General features: G+C 38.6%; 1 protein-coding gene and 1 long non-coding RNA gene across 11 annotated transcripts in view; one reads left to right on the top strand and one right to left on the bottom strand.

The window, feature by feature from the left end:
* The window catches only part of EDEM3 (ER degradation enhancing alpha-mannosidase like protein 3), a 78794-nt gene extending 63889 nt beyond the window's left edge, over positions 1–14905 (bottom strand). For 3 of the 9 annotated variants that reach the window (XM_060643707.3, XM_060643713.3, XM_060643708.3), the window contains exons 1-2: positions 14556–14904; positions 9580–9625 (exon numbers count right to left, since the gene is read on the bottom strand). In XM_060643707.3, the coding sequence (XP_060499690.1) occupies positions 9580–9625; positions 14556–14716 (207 nt within the window). In that variant the 5' untranslated portion in view covers positions 14717–14904. Of the gene's footprint in view, positions 1–9579; positions 9626–14555 lie in introns of all 9 variants that reach the window. The other 6 variants (XM_060643717.3, XM_060643709.3, XM_060643710.3 and 3 more) reach the window with 3 other exon arrangements.
* A 2-nt stretch (positions 14906–14907) lies between these two features.
* LOC132686135 (uncharacterized) overlaps positions 14908–22406 on the top strand; it is a 39592-nt gene continuing 32093 nt past the window's right edge. For both annotated transcript variants that reach the window (XR_013553199.2, XR_009613458.3), the window contains exon 1: positions 14908–15577. This is a non-coding gene — a long non-coding RNA (uncharacterized LOC132686135). The remainder of the gene's footprint in view (positions 15578–22406) is intronic.

Genomic DNA, 22406 nt, shown 5'->3' with positions numbered 1-22406 from the left:
CATACATGCGCAAACACCTCTGTCTGAAATTAAATATGAAACTCAAACCCTAGGCTTATCTAGATAAGAAAAACATTAATAGCAATTATAAGCAGAATAATCAAATTAGGGAGCTTTGAACCAGATGTAAAAATACTTCACACACCCCTATTTCAAGATTAAGGATAAAAACAAAACCACAGCCTTTTCTTTGGGTTGACCACAAAGTGAACTACAGTTGGTTTGCATAAATCCAGAGCAGTGCATATGTGGCAAATAAGCAGCCATGATTATACGTCAAACATCCTGTCTATTTGAGGTACAGGAATACTTTCTCTTCACAGTATGTTGCCAGAACAAGGGATAACTACTTCATACTGCTATGACACAGAACCACGAAACACACTTAATGATTATCACTCAGAAATAAAACTCAGGTGAGAAAAGAGTCCTACACAAATTAAGTAGAACATGTGCCTAGCTAAAAGCAAGAGCAAATACATAAAACAAAACAGAGTAGGCTCTCCATATCAGATTTTAAATTTACGAGAGCACTGAAGTGACAGAACCCTGCTCTAAAATACTCAAGTCAAAGCAGCATCAAACACTGACTTTAGTAAAACCAATTCTGAAAACAAAGGGAAGAGACTTTATTTTCCTAAAAACATCAAAGGCATTATTTATAAAAGTGAGTTATTAAAAATATCAACCTATTTAATTTCCAAAGCTATACACATTTTTAAAATGTCATATTCCATATCCTCCTTCTTAAATACCTCCCTCCTTGAGGCAGATAAGGTATTCCTCCCCCCAAAAATGAACTGATATTTAATATACCATCTCCAACATACTGACAGCATATGCTAATTACTGATTGAACTGCATAAGTTTATCAGTTCTTTTTCACCCCAAATTTTCCTATTCTCTTTTGTTCACTACATTCACTTATTAAAACATTTTTCAGGTATCAGGATTTCATTTAGCTAAATTATTAAACTATCAGACTTACTTCCTACATTGACCATTTGTTGTCCTCTTACAGAGTGTACTTTATGAAATGTTTCTCAGCACTGAGGAGAAACGAGTAACAACAACAAAAGTGCAGCTGTCTCATAAGATTTAATCTCTACAGAGCAGAATGTTAGCATAAAGTATGTACTCAAAATTACATGAGAAAAAAGTTTCCAATAAATCAATCGATTTGGTTTTTGATCAATTATAACTTATGAAATAATGTTACATGAAATGAATAAATGATAAATAATAATGTTGTTGAAAAGTCCTACTACTAACAGACTTTTTAGGAAGATTATATCAACAGATTTAGAAAAAGCATTTGACAAAATTCAATATTCCATAATGATGAAAACTCTCAGTAAACTACAAATGAGAAGAAAGTTACTCAACCTATTATAGGACATCTTATGAAAAACCAACAGCTAACATCATACTTAATAGTGCAGGCTAACTGCTTTCTCCCTAATTAGGAGAAAAGCAAGGACCTTCCCACTTCTTTTCAAAATAATACTAGAAGTTCTAGCCACTGTAATAATAATGAGAAAAGGCACATAGATCAGAAGGAAAGAAGGAAAAGTCTCTTTGCAGATGATGTGATTGACAATGTAGAAAGTCCTAAGGAATTTCCCCCAAAAAACTACTACAAATAACAGGTGAGTTTAGCAAGGTTGCAGGATACAAAGATCAACCGACAAAAAGTTATTGTATTTCTGTATAACATCAGTGAACAACTGGACAAACAAATCTGAAAAACTACAATTTACAAAAGCATCAATATATGAGATATATGTAAGTTTAATAAAAGATGTATAAGACCTGTATACCGAAAACTACAAAAGAATGTTGACATTAAATAAGACCAAAATAAATGGACATGGATACCATGTTCGTGGAATAGAAGACTCAATATTGTTAAGTCAAACTCCCTAAATTGAGCCATAGATTCAACATAATCCCAATCAATAGCTCTACAGGCGTTTTTGTAGAAATTGACAATATGATGCTAAAATCTATACAGAAATGCAAAGAATCTAGAATACCCAAAACAATTTTGAAAAAGAACAAAAAGCTAAAAGACTTACATTGCCTGATTTCACAACTTAACATCACACTTACAACAGTGTGATATTAGTATAAAAATATTCAGATCAATGGGAAAAAATACATGCACATATGGTTAACTAATTTTATATAGATATCAAAGTAATTCAGTGATAAAAGGATATCCTTTCAACAAACAGTGCTGGAATAATTGGATATCCACGTAGAAAAAAATATAAATTTACCTTCACCTCATTCTATATATAAACACTAATTCAAAATGAGTGATAGATCTAAATGAACAAGTTAAAATTATAAATCGCCTAGAAGAAAACAAGAAAATCTTTGGGATCCTGGGCTAGGCAAATATTTTTTAGGCAGCATGAAAAAAAGAAAACTGATCACAATTTAAAACATTTGCCCTTCAAAAGACATTGTTAAGAAAATGAAAAGGCAAAGCACATATAGGGAGAAAATATCTGTGATATGTAATATAGGTGAGAAAGGATATCCAGGATATAGAACTCTTATGACTCAGCAATAACAGGACAAATGACTTGATTTTAAAATAGACAAGAGATATGAACAGAGGCTTCACTAAAAAAAGATATACTAAGCACACAGGAAGATTTTCAGCATCACCCGTTATCAGGAAAAGTCAAATTAAAATCACAAGAACATACCACTACATACCCATTAGAATGGCTGAAATTAAAAGGACTGAAAATACAACGCACTGGGGAAGATGCAGAAACTTTTATACATTGCTGGTGGGGGAATACAAAATATTACAGACACTTTAGGGAAGTTCTGTAGTTTTTTGTTTTTTTTTTAAGTTCGTTTTATTTTTGAGAAAAAGAGAGACCAGAGTACAAGCGGAGGAGGGGCAGAGAGAGGGAGACAGAGAATACCAAGCAGGCCCTGCACTGCCAGCACAGAGCCTGACGCAGGACTCGAACTCACAAACCATGAGCTCGTGACCTGAACCGAAATCAACAGTTGGATGCTTAACCAACTAAACTACCCAGGCACCCCTGCAGTCCTTATTAAGTCAAACGTATTGTCATATAACCTAGCAATCCCGTTCCTAGTTGGGAAATATATGAAAATATATGTCCTTATAAAAATTTGCATGCATAGCAAATTTTCACAGCAGTCTTTTTAATAGTAGCCAAACACCAGAAACAAGGCTAATATTTATTTATCAGTTGGTGAGTGGATAAATAAATGTGTTCTATCAAATCAACTGAATACTATTAAGCAACAAATAGGAACTACGGTTAAGCAACAAATAGAACTACGGTATATCCAACAACATAGATAAAATCTCAAAAGCATCATGTTAAACAAAAGAAATCTGAATCAAAAGACTATATTCTATACGATGCCATTTATATGAACTCCTAAAGAGGAAAAACTGTTGTGCCGAAAGATCACAGGGGTTGCCGGAGGTCAGAGGTGTGGAAAAGGAACTCACTGCTAACACGAGGAAGTTTTGTGACCAAAATGTCATGTCATGACTGTGGTGGTCATTAAACAAATGTATACAACTGTCAAAACTCAGAATTGTGCACTTAAAGATTTTTGTCTATAAATTATACCTAACTAAACAAACAAAAAAAACCTGTGTTCTACCAAGTTCAAGTCCTATATAGAGTATCAGAGTGTCATGATAAAATATCACAAGAGAACACTACAGAATTTGTCATTTTGGCAGTTTTAGGATGCTCTAGAAGTACAGACCAAGGAACAGTGGTTAACAAAAAGGTAGTCCCACACTCCTCTACACACAAAAAAGGCACATTTAAGCTCCTAACTTACCTCCTCCCAGCCATAGCACTGCTTTTCAAAAAGTACTTTATTTACAGAATTACTCTTTTTGATGAGCAAACTATCAAAAAGAAAACATCGGGTACAGAGTTTCCAATGTGGAACATGAAGACGTTCTGGAAACAGATAGTAATGGTTACAGAACATGCTGAATATACTTCATGCCATAGAAATGTTCACTTAAAAATGGTTAAGGGGCGCCTGGGTGGCGCAGTCGGTTGGGCGTCCGACTTCAGCCAGGTCACGATCTCGCGGTCCGTGAGTTCGAGCCCCGCGTCAGGCTCTGGGCTGATGGCTCGGAGCCTGGAGCCTGTTTCCGATTCTGTGCCTCCCTCTCTCTCTCTGCCCCTCCCCCGTTCATGCTCTGTCTCTCTCTGTCCCAAAAATAAAATTAAAAACGTTGAAAAAAAAAAAAAATTTAAAAAAAAAAATGGTTAATATGGTAAATTTTATGATACTTTTTACCACAATAAAAAATGTTTAAAGGAAGTAGTATTAGGAGAAAAAAGTAATTCTAAGAAAACTTACACAAATCTAGAAATTTTTAAGGAAGTTACGCTTTAAAACAGTTCCTTTGGTTCCAATGATAAGGACTAATCTACTGTTTCTTTGAACCGTGCTCTCACAAAATCAAGCTTAAAAGTGGTTATTAGGTATGATTCCACTGAGTTACAAGAAACTGTTCTTACCAACTCTTTTAAAGTTTATTTGTAATGTTTAGGGCTCTACCAAAGTACAGTTTTTTTGTTTTGTTTTGTTTTGTTTTTTTACAACTTGTAACAGTTTGAGTTGTCTACAGTAACAGGAAAAACCTCAGGAGACAAATATCAGGTCAAAGAGCTCAGATCCAAAGCAGTTCTGCATTTGGTGGCCTAAATACATGCCATTTTGTTGTCTAACGTAATCTGCAAACTAACCTCAGCACAAATACTAAAAACATACTAACAGAAGTGCTAGAGTGGCTATGGTCTGAGGTTAAATTAGGCCACACAAGAACTGCCAAAACAAACATCAAATTTCATGTTATTTGGGGGGAAAAGAAAGCCATCTGTGCAATTTATTGTGGATGAACTGCAGTCTGATTGGGACTAGAGATATGTCAAACATAGTTGTTGTTATATTAATATTAAACCAATATTGATAAAATATTTTGGTTTTAAAATATTTAAAATCAGAAAATGCCTGGATATAACAAAAGATGGCAGAGTTGTATTGCCCTACCTAAAGCTGGCGGGGCACTGTTATTGAAAAATAACATTTGCAGAACTTGGGGAATCCAAAAACAAAAACAAAAACAAAAACAAGGAAAAAAATAAGCTCAAAGGGTACATGCCTAGAACAGAAAAGAATGTGTGTTTTAAAGAAGTTCTAATCACAATCTGAGGAACGAGTTTAGAATCCAGATGAAGTTTAGGAGGGCAATTTCAATCTCAGGCAGAGAATGGATAATGATAGTATTAGTAACAATAACAGCAAACTCTTATACAGGGCTTCCTATTTGCCTGACACTAGTTCCATGCACTTGAATGATATTAACTTGTTTAATCCTTACAATGGCAGTGTGGAGCAGGCAATAACCACTGGAGAGAGACGAGGAAAACAGGCTCAGGGAGATTAGTTAACTGTCTCATTGCAACCCAGCTGGCAGGTGACACAACTACCTTAGGGTGTCCTGTCCCATTTCCAGACTTCTCACTTGCTCTTTATATTGTATTCTTTGGAAAATACTGTTTTCCTATGAACTAAGGAAGTTAAAAGGAATTGCTCTAAACGCGCACTAGAATGGAGAGTAATATTAAGAAGGACTAGTGAGAAATGAAAAGATTTCAACACTTATTAACAGTCCACTATGTGCCAGGCATTTTATATTTCGGCATAGTAGGCAACTAACTACAACAAAAGAAGTAAACTTCTAGATCCCAAAATTCATCATAAACTCATATCTTTAATGAAGCTTGTTAAATGATTTCTTTGAATTTATGAGGCAAAGATATATCATAATAATCAAATACAAAAAACCCCACTATTTGATTACATCTTGACAAGAATACAATTCAGTTCTTTAAATTTTTTTTTTTTTAACGTTTATTTATTTTTGACACAGAGAGAGACAGAGCATGAACGGGGGAGGGGCAGAGAGAGAGGGAGACACAGAATCGGAAGCAGGCTCCAGGCTCTGAGCCATCAGCCCAGAGCCCGACGCGGGGCTCAAACTCACGGACCGTGAGATCGTGACCTGAGCTGAAGTCGGACGCTTAACCGACTGAGCCACCCAGGCGCCCCACAATTCAGTTCTTTAAAAAAATTAAATAAATAAGCATTTGTGTACCAGGCATGATTTTAGGCACAAGACCTATAAAAGATGAATTTATTAAAAATTCATTAAAATCATATTATTAATCATAATATTAATCATATTAAAATGATCCCTGTTCTCAACCATCTTACAGGCTACAAAGGAAGACATTGCTCAGAGGGCTAAATGATCTGTTTAGGGTCCCAGCTGTTAACTAGCCAGGAAAGAATTAGAACTCAAATCCATCTAATTCCAAAATCTATATACTTTTGCTCTACAGCAAACTAATACTGTTTGAGTACAATAAATGGAAAAAATTTTCAACTGACTTCAAATAACAAATATAGAGCACCTGGTCTCTATTTAATATTTTAGAACTGTTTCAGGTTAGCTCAGAACTTGAAAAGGGGAAGTGAGAATTCTAGACCAAATCTTATGTTACAAATTTCACATAAACTGAGCATAAGTACATTACAAAAGTCACTCATGTTGTAAAAGAGTTGAACGTTTAAAAATATCTATTGCAGGGCACCTGGATGGCTCAGTCTGTTAAGTGTCCGACTCTTGGTTTTGGCTCAGGTCATGATCTCATGGTTCGTGAGTTCAAGCCCCGCATCGGGCTTGGATCCATGCCTCAGATCTCTCTCTCCCTCTCCCTCTGTCCCTCTCCCGCTCACTCTCTCTGTCTCTCTTGAAATAAATAAACGGAGAAATAAATAAATAAATGATAAAAATATCTATTGCGGTGGATTGCAGATGGGTGTGGATCCACCAGAAAAATGGAAGACAGTGTTAATTCCAGGAGTTCCCAATCTTTGGGGTTGAAATCCCTCTCCTTTACATCTTATAAGTAGGCAGGTATACCAAAGTTTCCCAGTTAGGATCCAATAAATAGGAACTACACCAGGAAGTCCTCTGAGAGCTGTTCTCAGTGTCTGCTTTGTTATAAACCCACTTACTACAGTGCATTCTATAATAGGAAAAAATGTATTGATAAAACTTTCTGCCATTTACCTAATAAGAGACATTAAAGATACTGTGATTTACAAAGACAGGATCCTCTTCACGGTGAAATGTACTAAACTGGGGCACCTGGATGGCTCAGTCAGACTTCAGCTCAGGTTATGATCTCACGGTTCATGAGTTTGAACCCTGCGTTGGGCTCTGTGCTGACAGTTTAGAGCCTGGAGCCTGCTTCGGACTCTGTGTCTCCCTCTCTCTCTGCCCTCCCCCACTCACACTCTGCTCTCTCTCTCTCTCCCTCTCTCAAAAATAAAATAAACAAACTCTAAAAAAGAAATGTACTGAATTGATCCAGCTATTCAACTTTGGAACCAAAAGTATGCATTTACGAGATGACTAAGGTTTGAGGGTATAGCATAGGTCCGTTTGACCACCTCAAAACTATTAGCCTAGCTTTTTTAAATTATGCTTGGCTCAAATAGAATTAACCAGAGAGAAATAATTTTGAGAGAAATATTAAGGAAATGGCCAAGAGCTTTAGATATGAATTTAAAACTGTGTTTTCAATATTGCAAAAATACCCGAAACTTCATTACCATTATTTTCTAAAAACCTTTTAAAATGTGGGGTGCCTGGGTGGCTCAGTTGGTTAAGCATCGACTTTGGCTCAGGTCATGATCTCACGGTTCGTGGGTTCAAGCCCCGCATTGGGCTCTGTGCTGACAGCTCAGAGCCTGGAGCCTGTTTCAGATTCTGTGTCTCCCTCTCTCTCTGCCCTCCCCCACTTGTGCTCTGTCTCCCTCTGTCTCAAAGATAAACATTTAAAAAAAAATTTTTAAAAAAAAAAAAAAAACATTTTAAAATGTGCACTACAGAAAGGAGCAGGAAGTATCAAATATAAAACATGCTGAAACAATACAAAAATGCATAAAGTATGTATGTACTTAGATGTTTATAAAGATGTTAATATATGAAGATATTTGGGTAATATATATGTAAAAATGGATTCACAGAATCAGTTGCAAAATACTTAAAGCAGAATCAAAATGAGTTCTTTGCCAAACTTTTCCCAACTATATTTCATAGGCCTTCATGTTAAAAGAAAATCTGCTAGCATATTTTAAAACGTAAAAACAAAGTCATAAGTATTCTCAGAATAATTTGATTACTCTTTTCAAAATGACACACATTTACCCAGAAAATTTTCTTGCAACTCTCAAATTTTCCCTGCTAGTTCATCTTTTTAGAAATTAAACACTTTTTCCCTGGAGTCTAAGATCATTGTATTAAGGGGAAAGAGGCACGGAGAAGTAGGGGGGCAGTTACAACCCACTCAGCCCTACTGTCCTCCAAATGGCTCCCCTGTACTGTGTGGGGATTCATTTTTTTTTTTTTTTTTTTAAGAGAGAGAGAGCATGAGCAGGGGAGAGGGGCAGAATCTTCAGCAGGCTTCATGCTCTGTACAAAGCCTGATGTAGGGCTCGATCCCACAACCCTGGGATCACGACCCGAGCTGAAATCAAAAGTCGGATGCTAAACTGATTGAGCCACCCAAGCACCTGGGTATTAATTTTTTTCTTTTTTTCATTTTTAAAAAATATTTATTTATTTTTGAGAGAGACAGAGTGTGAGCGGGGCAGGGGCAGAGAGAAAGGGAGACAGAATCCAGAGCAGGCTCCAGGCTGTGAGCAAGCTGTCAGCACAGAGCCTGACGCAGGGCTCAAACTCACAAACTGCAAGATCATGACCTGAGCTGAAGTTGGACGCTTAACCAACTGAGCCACCCAGGCGCCCCTTAAATTTTTAATTGTGGTAAAAAGAAAAAAACCATGTAACACAAAATTTACCATTTTTAAGTTCAGTACCATTAAGTATATTCACTGTTGAGCAACAGATTTCCATAACTTTTTCATCTTGCAAAACTGAAACTATTTCAACCCCAGTGAACACTAAGACATTTACAACCGTACAAATCAGTGTATCTGAAAAGCAAAATATATTCAAAGACCACTATGAAGACAAATTTGGACAGAAACTAGGTCATATTCTGTCTCTTTTAAGCAACGGTTTTCTTCAGAGTAATAAAGTAACATTGCAGTTTTTTTTTTTTTTTAATTAAGAGAATAATTTCCCTGAAGGCCAGAGAGAACATCTTATTCATGTACATCCACAGTATCTAGCTATATAAACCACTCAATAAACACTGTTGATAGTACCAAAGGAAACAACCTAAGTACAAAGTTTCATAATCTAATTCAATTTTTACCTATTTAATAAACTGGTCCTCTAAGAACCAATTATCAGGAATACTCTGTTAGCCTCTGCTTGCACTGTTTCTTAAAAACTTCCTTTAAAATAATGTGCTATTAATTCAGGTTTCAAAATTCCCAGGTGACTGTGCTGATACAACCATCTGCTCACATAAATTATGTCAAGATAAGCCTTTTACTTACCATATAGTTACCATAAGCATGATCAAACATTTCCAGTACTTGATTCCTAATTTTAAAAGAGCAGAAATAGAAAAAAGTTAAGAACATTCTATTTACTGTTTTTCAAAAAGCTACAGCTCCTTCATAAACGTGCACCAATTAAAAAACAAAAGAAAAAAATAGTTAGAAAAAGACATAAACAGAGTCAAGAAATACATCAGTGTGAATAGACAAGCTTTCATGAAACACACAGGGCTAGGCCAAACTTTTACTATTCCTAGCAATTTATGTAAAATTTACCTTATGTTCCCTAAGAAAACTGATAAATGATGGATGCCATGCACAGAGAAGGAAGTCTGATGCTGAAAAACAATTACCTCTTAAAAAAATTTAACACATCTGTCTTAAAAGGAAGAATATTGCTGGAGACCTCCAAAAGAAGAATTGTTACCATTTATTGCTTATATAGAGTATATATACTCTAGCAAGAGAGGGGTGGGTGTGTAAGGATATGAAATAACAGTACTCTAACAGCTTCTACTTTCCCTTTTAAATAAAATCACTAATGCTTACTTTAATACATACTTATTAATACATATTTGTTCACACTTTCAAAAGACCAATTTTATGATTTTACGATGTACTCTCTGCTCCTTTAAAAAACTGTCAAAAGTCAAATAAATAATATTCTAAAATGAGAAAAATAGGGGCGCATGGGTGGCTCAGTCAGTTAAGCATCCTACTTCAGCTCAGGTCATGGTCTCAAGGTTCGTGAATTTGAGCCCCATATTGGGCTGTGCACTGACAACTGGATAGCACAGAGCCTGCTTCTGATCCTCTGTCTCCTTCTGCCCCTCCCCTGCTTGTTCTGTCTCTCTCTCTCAAAAAATAAACATCAAAAAAATAAATAAAATGAGAAAAATAATCCTCAAAAAGAAATTTGTGTGTTTTGGCTATCTCTGTGTCTTAAAATCCCCAAGATGACTGTTTAAAATGGAGATATCTGATCCCCACATCAGATTTACTAAGTCAAAATCTGTACTGTCTGGACCAACTAACTAGTCTTTCAATTAAACACTCTCAAGTTTGGGGTCTTGACAACTATACAAAAAACTACAAATGTTTTACGTTTGTTTGTTTGTTTGTTTGTTTGAGAGAGAGAGAGCAGAAAAGCACACAAAGCGCACACACAAACAAGTGAGGGGCAAAAAGAGTGGGAGAGAGAATCTTCAGCAGGCTACAGGCCCAGCCTAGCATAGAGCCTGATTCAGGGCTCGATCTCACGGTCCCTCAGGACTGTGAAATCATGACCTGAGCTGAAATCAAAAGTCAGACGCTTAACCAACTGAGCCACCCAGCTGGCCTTGTTCTACATTTAATGTTATGGTTTGACAAAGCCAAATATCTAAATAATTAGCAAAGGAAAAATAATTCGGTAATCTTTTATTAATGCTATTATTCCCAAAGTTCCAATCACTAATAGCAAGAACTGAAGAAAGTGTTAGAGAAAATGGCTGGGTATAATTTTATTTTACTTCCTGTTATGTTGAAATTCTCATTTTAAAAACTGTAACCATGGATAATGAAACACTGGTAATAATAAAGCTAGCAGACAGAAAAGAACTAATTTCCAGATCCTGGCTATAATGACCAGCAAAATCAAGCACACTCAAACTTATAAACTGAATAAGGCCTGGCAAACTTTTTATGAATAATCATTTTAAAACAATCATTTAAAACAAGATCTTATCACTTTGCTAAAACATTAATTCTGTATGTGTTTATATGTATGACAGAATATGGACCAAGTTATCTCAGAAAACTATGGAGTATCTCAAAGAATTCTTCCATACATTTCTTTATTATATTACAAATGATAAAGATCTCTCAAATTAGCTAATAAACAACCAAAAACAATGTTAAGATTTTCTTTTCAAGCACTGATATCAACAAATGGAATAAGGAAATCCTTCTTCCTTTCACCGAAATGGAATCAATACAAGATTATTGTCAAGAGGTACAAATTCCTTTAACTGGCAATGGCACTGCCCAGACACACGCATTATAGATAACATAAACTGTAACTCGGTAACCCAAACTTCGTAAGCCCTTGATTTTCATGATTATGAATAAATCACGACTGCATATGAGACCGTGTTATTTTCCAACCCTTACATTTATGCAGTGCATGATCATCAGATTTCACAACACATACTTCAAAGTGGAGATATTTAATATCCAGTTCAGTGCTCTCTCTCTCCTACTTAAACACGTAAGTCTACAAAGTCATATTTAAATACAGAATGGTAGATAACTATACTCAACAGAAGAAAATGTCTCTAAGATGGTTTCATATCTATTCAACAAGTGAATAAAAATATGTTGGAAATCAGATCCATAGTTCAAACATTATGTCTTTTTCTTCGCTTTAAAATAATTTTTGTAAGTCAGCTTTATCTAAAATTACACTGCCTGCCAATGTGCTATAGAAACTGCATTTATACTTTTTCTTTTTAATGAAAAGAGAACATTAACAACTGCTGTAATATTTAAATCACAAAAACAAAAAACAATGTATTCCAGGAAGGATAAGACTACATATGACCAAGTAAAAATTCCATAAACTGTAAGCAATTGAGCAACTCTTTACTATTAGTGATAATTCCAGTCTGTATCATCAGTTTGGCTTGGTAGGATAGGAAAAAGGGTGGGGCACTTTATGCTTTTTATCATAAATCATTATTTGGGCTTTAAAAAAAAAATCATACAGGTAAACCTAATGAATCAGAGTTCAGGTTCCCAAAAATTCCCAGAGGGGAAAGCAATCAAGCAATTATGTATTTGCGGTTTATTAGCTCCAGATTCTTACTCTCAAAATTGGAGCTGAAATTCCAAGCCACTTTGGTTGGATTCTTCCAGTTAAAAATTAATTTTGGTCAACAAATGACTTAACTAATGACTCTTCTTCAAATAAAAATTTTTAACAAAAAAAGAGAAAAGGGAGTGGTGATCAAATAAGATACGTTCCATCCTTAGACTTAAGCTTCTCTTTCCAAATCTTATGAAGTGCAACACAGTGGAGAGAACGTCTCTGAAGTCACACAGATCTGGGTCTGAATACTGGTTCCACCATTTACTAACTCTGATTTTGAACAAGTTGACCTTGAGTCTCAATTTCCTCATCTGCACCACGGGAATCACATTCACCTCATTAAGAAACAGGGAGGATTACAGAGCTGTAAAGAACCTGGCACAGAGCAGGGCATTCATTAAAACAGTTATCGAGGATACATTAAATTCATAAAGAGAGAAAATGTAAGATACTTATTAAGGGTTTACTGGGGCGCCTGGGTGGCTCAGGCGGTTGGGCATCCAACTTCGGCTCAGGTCATGATTTCACAGTTTGTGGGTTCCGGGCCCATATCAGGCTCTGTACTGACAGCATGGAGGCTGGAGCCTGCTTCAGATTCTGTGTCTCCCTCGCTTTCTGCCCCTCCCCCACTCTCTCTTCTCTCTCTCTCTCTCTCTCTCAAAAATAAACTTTGAAAAAAAAATTTTTTTTAAAAGAGAATTTCCTGATATTTTTGTTTTGGTAGCTGATACTTTTTTTTTCCATCAAGCATCTTTTGTTTTCTTATTTCTTAATCGTTGTCTTACTAAGAAACTAATACTCTTGCAATGATTTAAACAATAAGGAAGTACGTATATAAAATAAAACTGATGGTTCCATCTCACCTCCATCCTAATCCCAGGGGTAATCATCTTTCCATGTTTTTCTGAGCTTTGACAATTTCTATTCTGCATTTAAAAGAACATAGGATGGTACTATACATATTATTCTACAACTTGCATTTTTGTCTTGGGAATATATCCTGGATGGCCTTCTACCTCCTCCATAATATCTGAATATTACTCCATAATACAGATGCTCCAAGAAACAGTTCCAGTCCTTAAAAATGCACATCCGTGTATACCTATCTCTACATCAAGAGTGCTTTTATTTCTGTAGGATAGATTCCCTGAGACCAGATTAATGAATCAAAGAGTAGATACAATTTAAATTTTAGGAGATACTGTCAATAAGTTACAGCAAATTTACACTCCCACCAAGTCTTTTCTCACACCTCAGTTAGTACCTGTGTTTTGTACTAATCTGATGGCAAAAAAGAGCTGTCTCATTGCTTTAATCTGCCATCTCTCACATTTAAGAGATTGAGTAACTTTTCATGTTTATTGATCATTTGCATTTCCTCTTGTGTGAATTAACTCTTCATACCCTTTGCCCATCTTCTTACTGGTTCTTGGTTTTTTCTTATTAATTTGTGGGACCTAGCATATATTAGGAATAGTGACGCCCAATTAAATGCTGTAAATATAACTGATAATTTTATCACACTCTCAAGACTGATAAGACTACTTTGAACAAAGGGAACAGGTATAATTAACTGAGGCTTCTAAGTAATACCATCAAATACTGTTCTATTAGAAAGTGCAGTGCAACAAAACACTGCAAGGAAATGGTAAATGTGTAAAGTTCAAATTTCAACGTACGCCCCCTTTTCCGTAACAGGTGTAAAGACTATTTCCTTAACTACTGTGAGATCAGCAACATTTTCCCAGCTGGGAGCTCACTTGTGCGAGAATCTAACCACGTCTCCGACGAAAGACAACCACAGGACTCTGGCGCGTAGTGGCACGAGCTGTAGCCCCCTTCACGGGACATTGACATGGCAGCTGCGTTGACACACCACGGATGGCCTCAAGGAGGCTGCACATGTCACCGACGGCCCAGGCGACACCCCGATGGTCCCCCGAGGTCGCACTGCGGGCGACGATCCCCACCTTCCCGAACCCTGTCCTCCCCGCCAGGGTCCTCGCGGGGCAACTGTCCCAATCGCGACAGGAGAGGCCACTGCACGCCCGGGTCGCAATGACAGGCACCTCGCCTGTGGTCCACCTCCTGAGGAAACCCACCCCAGGCTTCCAGGCACCCTTACCCAAGCTTCTGTCTCTCTTCCCTACTCATGGGCGCGGCCCCCGCCGTCCACACAGACGTGGCCGACACCAGGCAGAAGGCGGCCGTCGCCGCTACCAGGCTCCATGGCGCTCGCTGGGGGACCGAGGACCCACAGCCCCGGCCGCCGCCGGCTTCGCTCATGGCCCTGCGGTTCCGCGCACGCGCAGCGGCTACGCCCGGCCGGTGGGACACATTGCCGGACGCGGGTGGCAAGGGGGCTGCGAGCCGTGCCGAGGGCGGGATGCGGAGCAACGCAAGCGGTAGCCGTAGCCGAACTGCTTCCCGAAACCGCCGAGCCGGTCCCCAGCGCCAGCGCTGCCACCGCCCTCCGCCCTTAGCAGCCCGGAGCGCCTCCCCCAACTTTCCGGTGTCGTAGTCTAGGAAACCGCCTCCCCCAACGTTACTTCCGGGTAGGGCCCGGGGCATTGAGGCTCAGGACCAATGGGGACCAGATCGGAGAGGGGCTGGCTCCGGGGACAGGAGAGGGCATTGGCCGGGAGAAGTGAGACGTGGACAAAAGGCGGGACCTCTGGCTTCCGCCCTCCTCCGACCCGCGAACTTGCGACTCGAAGACTACAAGTCCCAGCGTGCGCTGCTTTCCCCGGCGGGCTAGCAATCAGACTCCGCCTGGCTAAATTTCCACCCTGGGTGGGCGCGCTGCACCCTGGGATGTGTGGTCTTCCGAGGGTCACAGGCGGTGACTAGGATCCCGCTTCCAGCGGCGTCTTGCAGCCAGTCCTACCTCTGGGGCTGTAGGCTTACGAGTCCTGGGGAACCTGTCAGCTGTTTATCCCTCTTCCTGCGCTTGACGCTTCCCGGAGGGCTGGCCGAATGAGGCTCACACGTTCCCAGCTCTGTGCTACCCGCTTTCGGCAGTAGTGTTGGGGTAGCCTCTGCCCCGAGAGAAAGTACAAAACAGTAACAGCAAAAGTGAGTTGACCTTTGATGCCACGTGCTGAGTTTTGCTTGCGTTCTCTCATGCACTCTTCTCAACTCTCACAAGTAAGTATCACCATTCCCATTTTGCAAATGAGGAAACCGAGTCTGAAGAGGTTAGGTAACAAGTCCTCGTTACACTGCTGGATTAGACACCCAACAAACCTCTGTGACTCAGGAGTCCTTGCATGTAACCACATCCACAGGGATTAAAGAGAGCACGTACTTGATTAATAATAGTTCTCTAAAAACCTCAATGTAAGGAGAGTAGTGAGCTTGAAAGAAAATTTAATGAAGGAAATTGGAACTTGCAGTTTATTTTGATCACTGAGTCCCACATTAACTATTGGTAAAATGAGTGGGTTCCTCTTGAAAAGCCACATTGTATTTCTTGTGTGATAATTGAGTAGGTAGGTGCAGAGTTTAGGTGCGGATATGATCTCTGTGACCACAGGAAATCGCCTGCTGATCCCCTCAGCAGCGTTCAGCTGTATCTCTGGAAACTTTTGTTGATTTTGATCACTTTGCATCATATGCTTGGCTCTCAGACCGGCCATTCATGTGACACCAATGACTCTTCACTCCTCTCTTTCTTCAAACGCTGGTGTTCCTTGCATTTTAAGGTTTTCTTTTTGTCTTTTTTTCTCTTTGTACACTATCCTTTGGTGATTTCTTCCACTCATATGTATTCAGCCATCACATGCCTATGATTTCCATATCTGTCCTGATCTCTAGACCCACACTTCCACCTTCCTGATGGAAATTCCCTTCTCTGTGGCTCAAGGTAGCTCAAATGTAATATGTTCACTGTTTCAAATTAATGCCTTAGAATCATCTTCAACTCCTCCTCCTCCTTCATGGTCCACACCCACCCACTTGCCAAATTACATAGATTCTACTGCTATCACTACTGGCTGGCACTCCTACTTCTTCTTAGTTCAAACCTCATTACCTCCTTCCTGAACCATTGCAATGGTCTCCTAATTACTTCCCTGCCACCCTACTTTTCACAACACTGCTACCGGAGTTGGCATTTAAGGATATCCACAGACCCTCTGAACATGTCATCTCCCTTATACCCCTGCCCTGCCCTCAGATTCTATGTGATAACTAAAGAATTCTCATGTTATCCTCTGCTATCCCACCATTTTTGTAGGACACTCTTCCCATTGAGTTGGCTCAGATTTCATATCTACAAAACCCTTTCATAGCCTTACAACCAGTGGAAGTCATTCTCTCTGGGCGCCTGGGTGGCTCAGGTGCTTGAGTGTCTGACTTAAGCTCAGGTCATGATCTCACAGGTTGGTGACATTGAGCCCCACATCAGACTCGCTGCTGAGGAGCAGCAGTGCGGAGCCTGCTTCAGATCCTCTGTCCCCCTCTCTCTCTGCCCTTCTCCCATTCATGCTCTTTCTCTCTCTCTCAAAATAAATAAATAAACTTAAAAAAAAAAAAAAAGAGAGAGAGAGAGAGAGGTCATTCTCTCCCCTATTCTTTCATTGTATTTTATGTCTTTATGATTGTGTTTTTCACAGTCAGCCATGCCCACTAGATTATGACTGCTTGAAGGATATGGACTTCACCTTAATTATGTTCCAAAATTCAGCACTGTGCTTCTGCTGTTATAGATACTTAATAAGTGTTGAATATACTTGTTTCCATCTTTTTATCTTTTATGAAGGTTGTGAGAACACATGAGGTCATTTCTGTACAATATTAATTTTATTCCTTTTATGGACTTGCAACCCTATATGGGTTCCATCCTGGATCCTCTTTGGCAGCTTTAAGGATGAAGTTAGCTAAATAAATAATACCTGTGAATTGTTCTTGGCTCTGGCATAGAGAACATGACAAGCTAAAGGTCAATACCAACCATCCAGTATTTGAAAACTAGGAATGAAGAAAATAGAAAAATAGTCAATGACCTTCAGTTGTATGAAATGTAGTCAAGTCAATTATTTGTAGTAGATTATTGGCAGTAATTCAGTTTTCTTTATCTTCCTAATGTTCCAAGCCTTTATAAGAAGTCAAAAATTGACTAGTAACTATCATTAACAAAAATGTTCTCAGGAAGGAGTTCTGGCTTTTAATGTTTAGAATTTTCTGTTTTCCCCTCTTGACTCATTTATTTGTTTTCAAGCTAACACTACATTTTAAAAATGTCTAATGAGAACCCAGAACATATTTTTTGTTGACTTGCTAAATAATAATCATTTTTTCCTCCCTTACTGAAATTCAATTTCTAGCCAGTTGCTGAGTCCATTTTTCACTAATCTCTGCAAAACTGTGAGTAGAAAAGCTTATATGGCCTACACAGTATTGCAATTTATCATATGTAAGGTGGAGCCCATGGAAGTGAAAGAAAAATATGTTCACAAAGTGCATTTCAAAAGAGAATCCATTTTAACCTCATGATGGAAATAATCAAGATTCTTAGCTAATTGGCAGTTATGGACACTAGGAAAAATTTACATTCATTATTTTAAAACCTATACACATTATTTTATGATAAACACTTATGATAAAAAGGATATAGGATTTAAACAAGAGAAACGTTGGTGTGTTATACAGAGGGAAAAACACTGGTGTAAGACATTAAGGAGACTAAGGATAAGGACTTTAAAACAATATGGAAGAGACTTTAGATGTGTAAAGCCCATTAAAAATTGTAAGAAATCACACCAAAATAAAAAGCTTTTGCACAGCAAAGGAAACCGTCAACAAAAGACAACCTACAGAATGGGAGAAGATATTTTTAACTGATGTATCCAATAAGGGGTTAATAACCAAAATATATAAAAAGATTATACAGTTCAACACCACATAATCCAATTAAAAGTGGGCAGAGGACATGAATAGACATTTTTCTGAAAAAGTCGTACAGATGGCCAACAAGTACATGAAGAGGTGTTCAACATCACTAATCATCAGGAAAATGCAAATCAAAACCATAATTAGATACCACCTTACACCTGTTAGAATAGCTAGACTCTAAAGGATAAATAACAAGTATTGGCAAGAATGGGGAAAGAAAAGAGCTGTTGGTGGGAATACCAGCCGGTGCAGTCATGGTGGAAAACAGTATGGAGGTTCCTAAAAAAATAAAAATAGAACCATCATATCATCCAGTAATTCAATTACTGGGTAGTTACCCAAAGGAAATGAAAACACTAATTCAACAAGATACATGCACACCTATGTTTATTGCAGCATTATTTACAATAGCCAAAATATGGAAGCCCAAATGTCTATCCATAGAGGAATGGATAAAGAAGATGTTGCAACAACATGGATTGATCTAGAGGGTATAATGCTAAGTGAAAGAAGTAAATTTGTCTCAGAGACAAATACATGATTTCATTCATGTGGATTTTAAGAAACAGAACAAACAAACAGAGAAAAAAGGAGACAAACCAAAAACTAGACTCTTAAATATAGAGAACAACCTGGTGGTTGCCACAGGCTGTTTGGGAGGATGGATAAACTAGGTGAAAGGGATTACAGTACACTTATCTTGATGAGCACCGAGTAATGTGTGGAATTGTCGAATCATTATAATGTATACCTGAAACTAATATAACACTGTGTTAATTGTGCTTGAATTAAAAAAATAAAGCTGCCAAAGCAAATGGTTAGAAATAAGAGCCATTTATAAAATGCCCTTTTATCAGTTAAGAGTTTGTTTGCACAACCTTGTAGCTTATGTAAATATGTATGCTCACCTGTGTTCTCTTTACTTTCTTCCCGGATGGATCAGGACTTAGGGAGGGGCAGGAGAATCCTGGTTAGAATCCTATGGATTCACAAACACAAGGGAGGGGCTCCACTTCAATATCACTGCTCGGAAATAGTCCCAGGAGGCTGTAAGCAGCTGTGTGAGACTGACCATACAGCGGCAGTTGCCCCTAAATGACTTGAATTCTTTAGTACTACAGATCTAGTTACTCTGAAAACTCTAGTGTGGAATTTGGGAGTAGTGATTTTGTCATTCTTCAAATTGCTTTTCCTCTTATTTGATAGCGTGTGGAATTTACAGAACACTTCTGGAGGACCCAATATTACAAACTTTAAATAAAGATGGGACTTATTCTACATTCACAACTAGGGACTTTAAGGCCCTAGAAAGACTACTTAATGAAAAAGATAGTGAATGTTGTGGGCTGACTTCCGGCTTGGCTGTCTGACTTACCCAGATTCCAAGAAAGAGAATGGGAAATGCGAATGATTCATTGCTGCTAGAGATGTCCCCAGGGCTTTTATCACCTCTCAATCATGATTCAAGATCTTAAAAATCACTTCAGCTTCAGATAATTATCTTATTTCTCTCAATGACACCTGCACCAGGTCTCTTAGGCAAGAGATTTTGCTCCTACATAATGTTTTTTTAAAATGTCTATTTATTTTGAGGGGGGAGTAGAGAGAGAGGGAGAGAATCTGCACTGTCAGTGCAGACCCCAGATGGGCTTGATCCCACGAACCCTGAGATCATGGCCCGAGCCAAAATCAAGAGTCAGACACTTAACCAACTGAGCCACCCAGGTGCCCCATTCCTATATCATGTTTAATGTTAAGCTCACGCTTGTGGTTGGGTGTTTCATTTTGTAGCCATTTTCCATTTACTTCCACATATCAATCAGCAGCAAAGCCAAGTTGCGTGGCTCTTCACAAGCAAGTGCATCTTGTCGGTGGCCTCTCTCTTAAATCCCCTTGTATCACCAACACGGTTCCCACTTTATATTTTAGTCTGGCCACAGAGGTTTAAGTCTGCACCGTTCCACAACATTTGAATGGTGCTGACTTGACATGGTGGCCAAGAAAAATGGCTCTGAGCCAGCTCTGCTACTTATTGGCCACGTTATCTTAAGCAAGTTACTGAATGCCTTTGTGCCTTGGTTTCCTTCTTTATGAGAATAAGAATAGTACCTGCCTTCCAGCATTCTTAAAAGGAGTGAATGGTTTACTTGTTGTAACACTTTCCTCCTAGGGGTGTTGTGCAAGAGGTGAGATGCTGTGTGTAAAATACTTAGCACAGTTTGAAAGAGCTCAGTAAACAATAGCTGGTCATTATGGAGTGGAAAGGAAAAATTGCCATTGGTGAGAGCAGGAGTCAGGGGGTAGGGGCAGTGGCTCCCTAGCCTGTAGGATCATGATTCTACTCAGCCCTGAATCCTGTCCACTTCCTTTGCTTGCTGACCACATACTGTTACTGCAGCCTCCCCGTCCAAAAATGTGAGCCCTCCTAGACATGCACCTCGAGAGACCTTCGAATTCATGTGTGTTTTCTGCCATGGAGACCTTGTACAAGCTATAGAGCCTCATCCATGTTTTAGAGTAAACATACATATGAACACAATGTACTTTTCTTCCCCTCTTAAAATTAAAAGTGGCCTCATCTGTAAGCCATTTGAAGTTACAGAGGTGGAATGGACTTTGGAAATCTTTTCAGTTTTTTGGGTGACTTCGTTCTGTTTTTTACTTTGTTTTTACAAAAATGCATTTTCCCTCCAACCTCCATAGGATTTAAAAGATACTCAGTTGGATTTATGCTAATTTAACTATATATGAAATTGAGGATCAAAGTGAAAGATGCCCATTTGAATGGGTCAAAAACATTAGGTAGAGCAATCTTAGTATTCTGACACTCAAGAATTAAAAGTTAGCTATTTCTGTAGTGATGCTGATATTACACATTATCCAAATCTGACATTGTCACCTTCTAGAAACTCCATTTGCATATATAGATATACATGTAGAAAATTTATACACACTGTGAGAAGTGAGATGAATCATTTTCAGAAATGCCAAATGAAAGCTGTGCTGTCTATTTAACAATAGGTTTATAACCTATTGGGAATATGTGCAAGCCCCAACACACACACACAGTGGAGTCCTAAACCCTAAGACACTTCACTTACTGGTTCTTCATCCCCCCCCCCCTTCATTTCTCAGGCTTATTTTGGGGGGGGGGGGGCGGCTTTGCAATGAGCATGCGCCAAAGAACTGAAGTCTCTGTGTCACGGAGGAATGTATATTTGTTCCAGTCAGATTACTTTTTGCCTTACGTGGGCATAGGCGACCTCCAGGCCAGGCTGTAAACTCTGTAGCACTCAGTCAATGAGGAATCAGGGGAGGGACTCACATGCTAGGAGATAAATTGCCTGCTGTAACTGCCCCCAGTGTGCCTGTCCATCAGACACCCACTCTTGCGAGAATGTTGATTAAAGGGGTTCACTGTGCTCTGAGTCTCTGTGTCCCTCCTTTGATGGGGTCAGTGGGCTTATTTCTCACACATACTTAATACTGCCTTTTCAGGCTTTCTTCCTCCCATCCCGTAATCCTCAGACAGAGTGATCCAAATTTGTCAAACCTCATCATTTGTTAACTTCAGAAGTGTGCCTTTCCATTGAGATAAATGTTGACAGTTCTTAAATATTTAAAGTGTATTTATTTTTGAAAGAGAGAGTACATGTGCATGCGCCTGAGAGGGAGAGAGGCAATGGAGTGGGTGAGAGAGAGAATCCCAAGGACTAATAGCATAGAGCCTGATGAGGGGCTCGAACTCACAAACTGTGAGATTGTGATCTGAGCAGAAATCAAGAGTTGGATGCTTAACCCACTGAGCCACCCAGGCCCCAATAGTTCTTAAATATTTAAAATTAACTATTTCTTGGCTTTCTTCTCCAGCATAAAGTTGTATGAAAATAATGCTTTATTTGGTTCTTCTCCAAATGTATTGAAAGATTTTGTACTTTTTTTTGTTGTGCTTTTGTTTCTTGGTTTTTAGTTTTTCTTCTTTTCACAAGCGGAGCTTTTAGTAGTTTAGGTGATAAGCCAAGGGGAGGGAAATTTTGCCATGGGAGAAAAGTAGAAAAAACAGTTCTTAGTTTCTTTGCAG

The sequence above is a fragment of the Panthera onca genome, chromosome F1 (genome assembly GCF_046562875.1).
Source record: "Panthera onca isolate mPanOnc1 chromosome F1, mPanOnc1 haplotype 2, whole genome shotgun sequence".
Classification (NCBI taxonomy): Eukaryota; Metazoa; Chordata; class Mammalia; order Carnivora; family Felidae; genus Panthera; species Panthera onca.
Note: the sequence above shows the minus strand (reverse complement) of the source record. Positions and strands in the feature narration are given on the sequence as shown.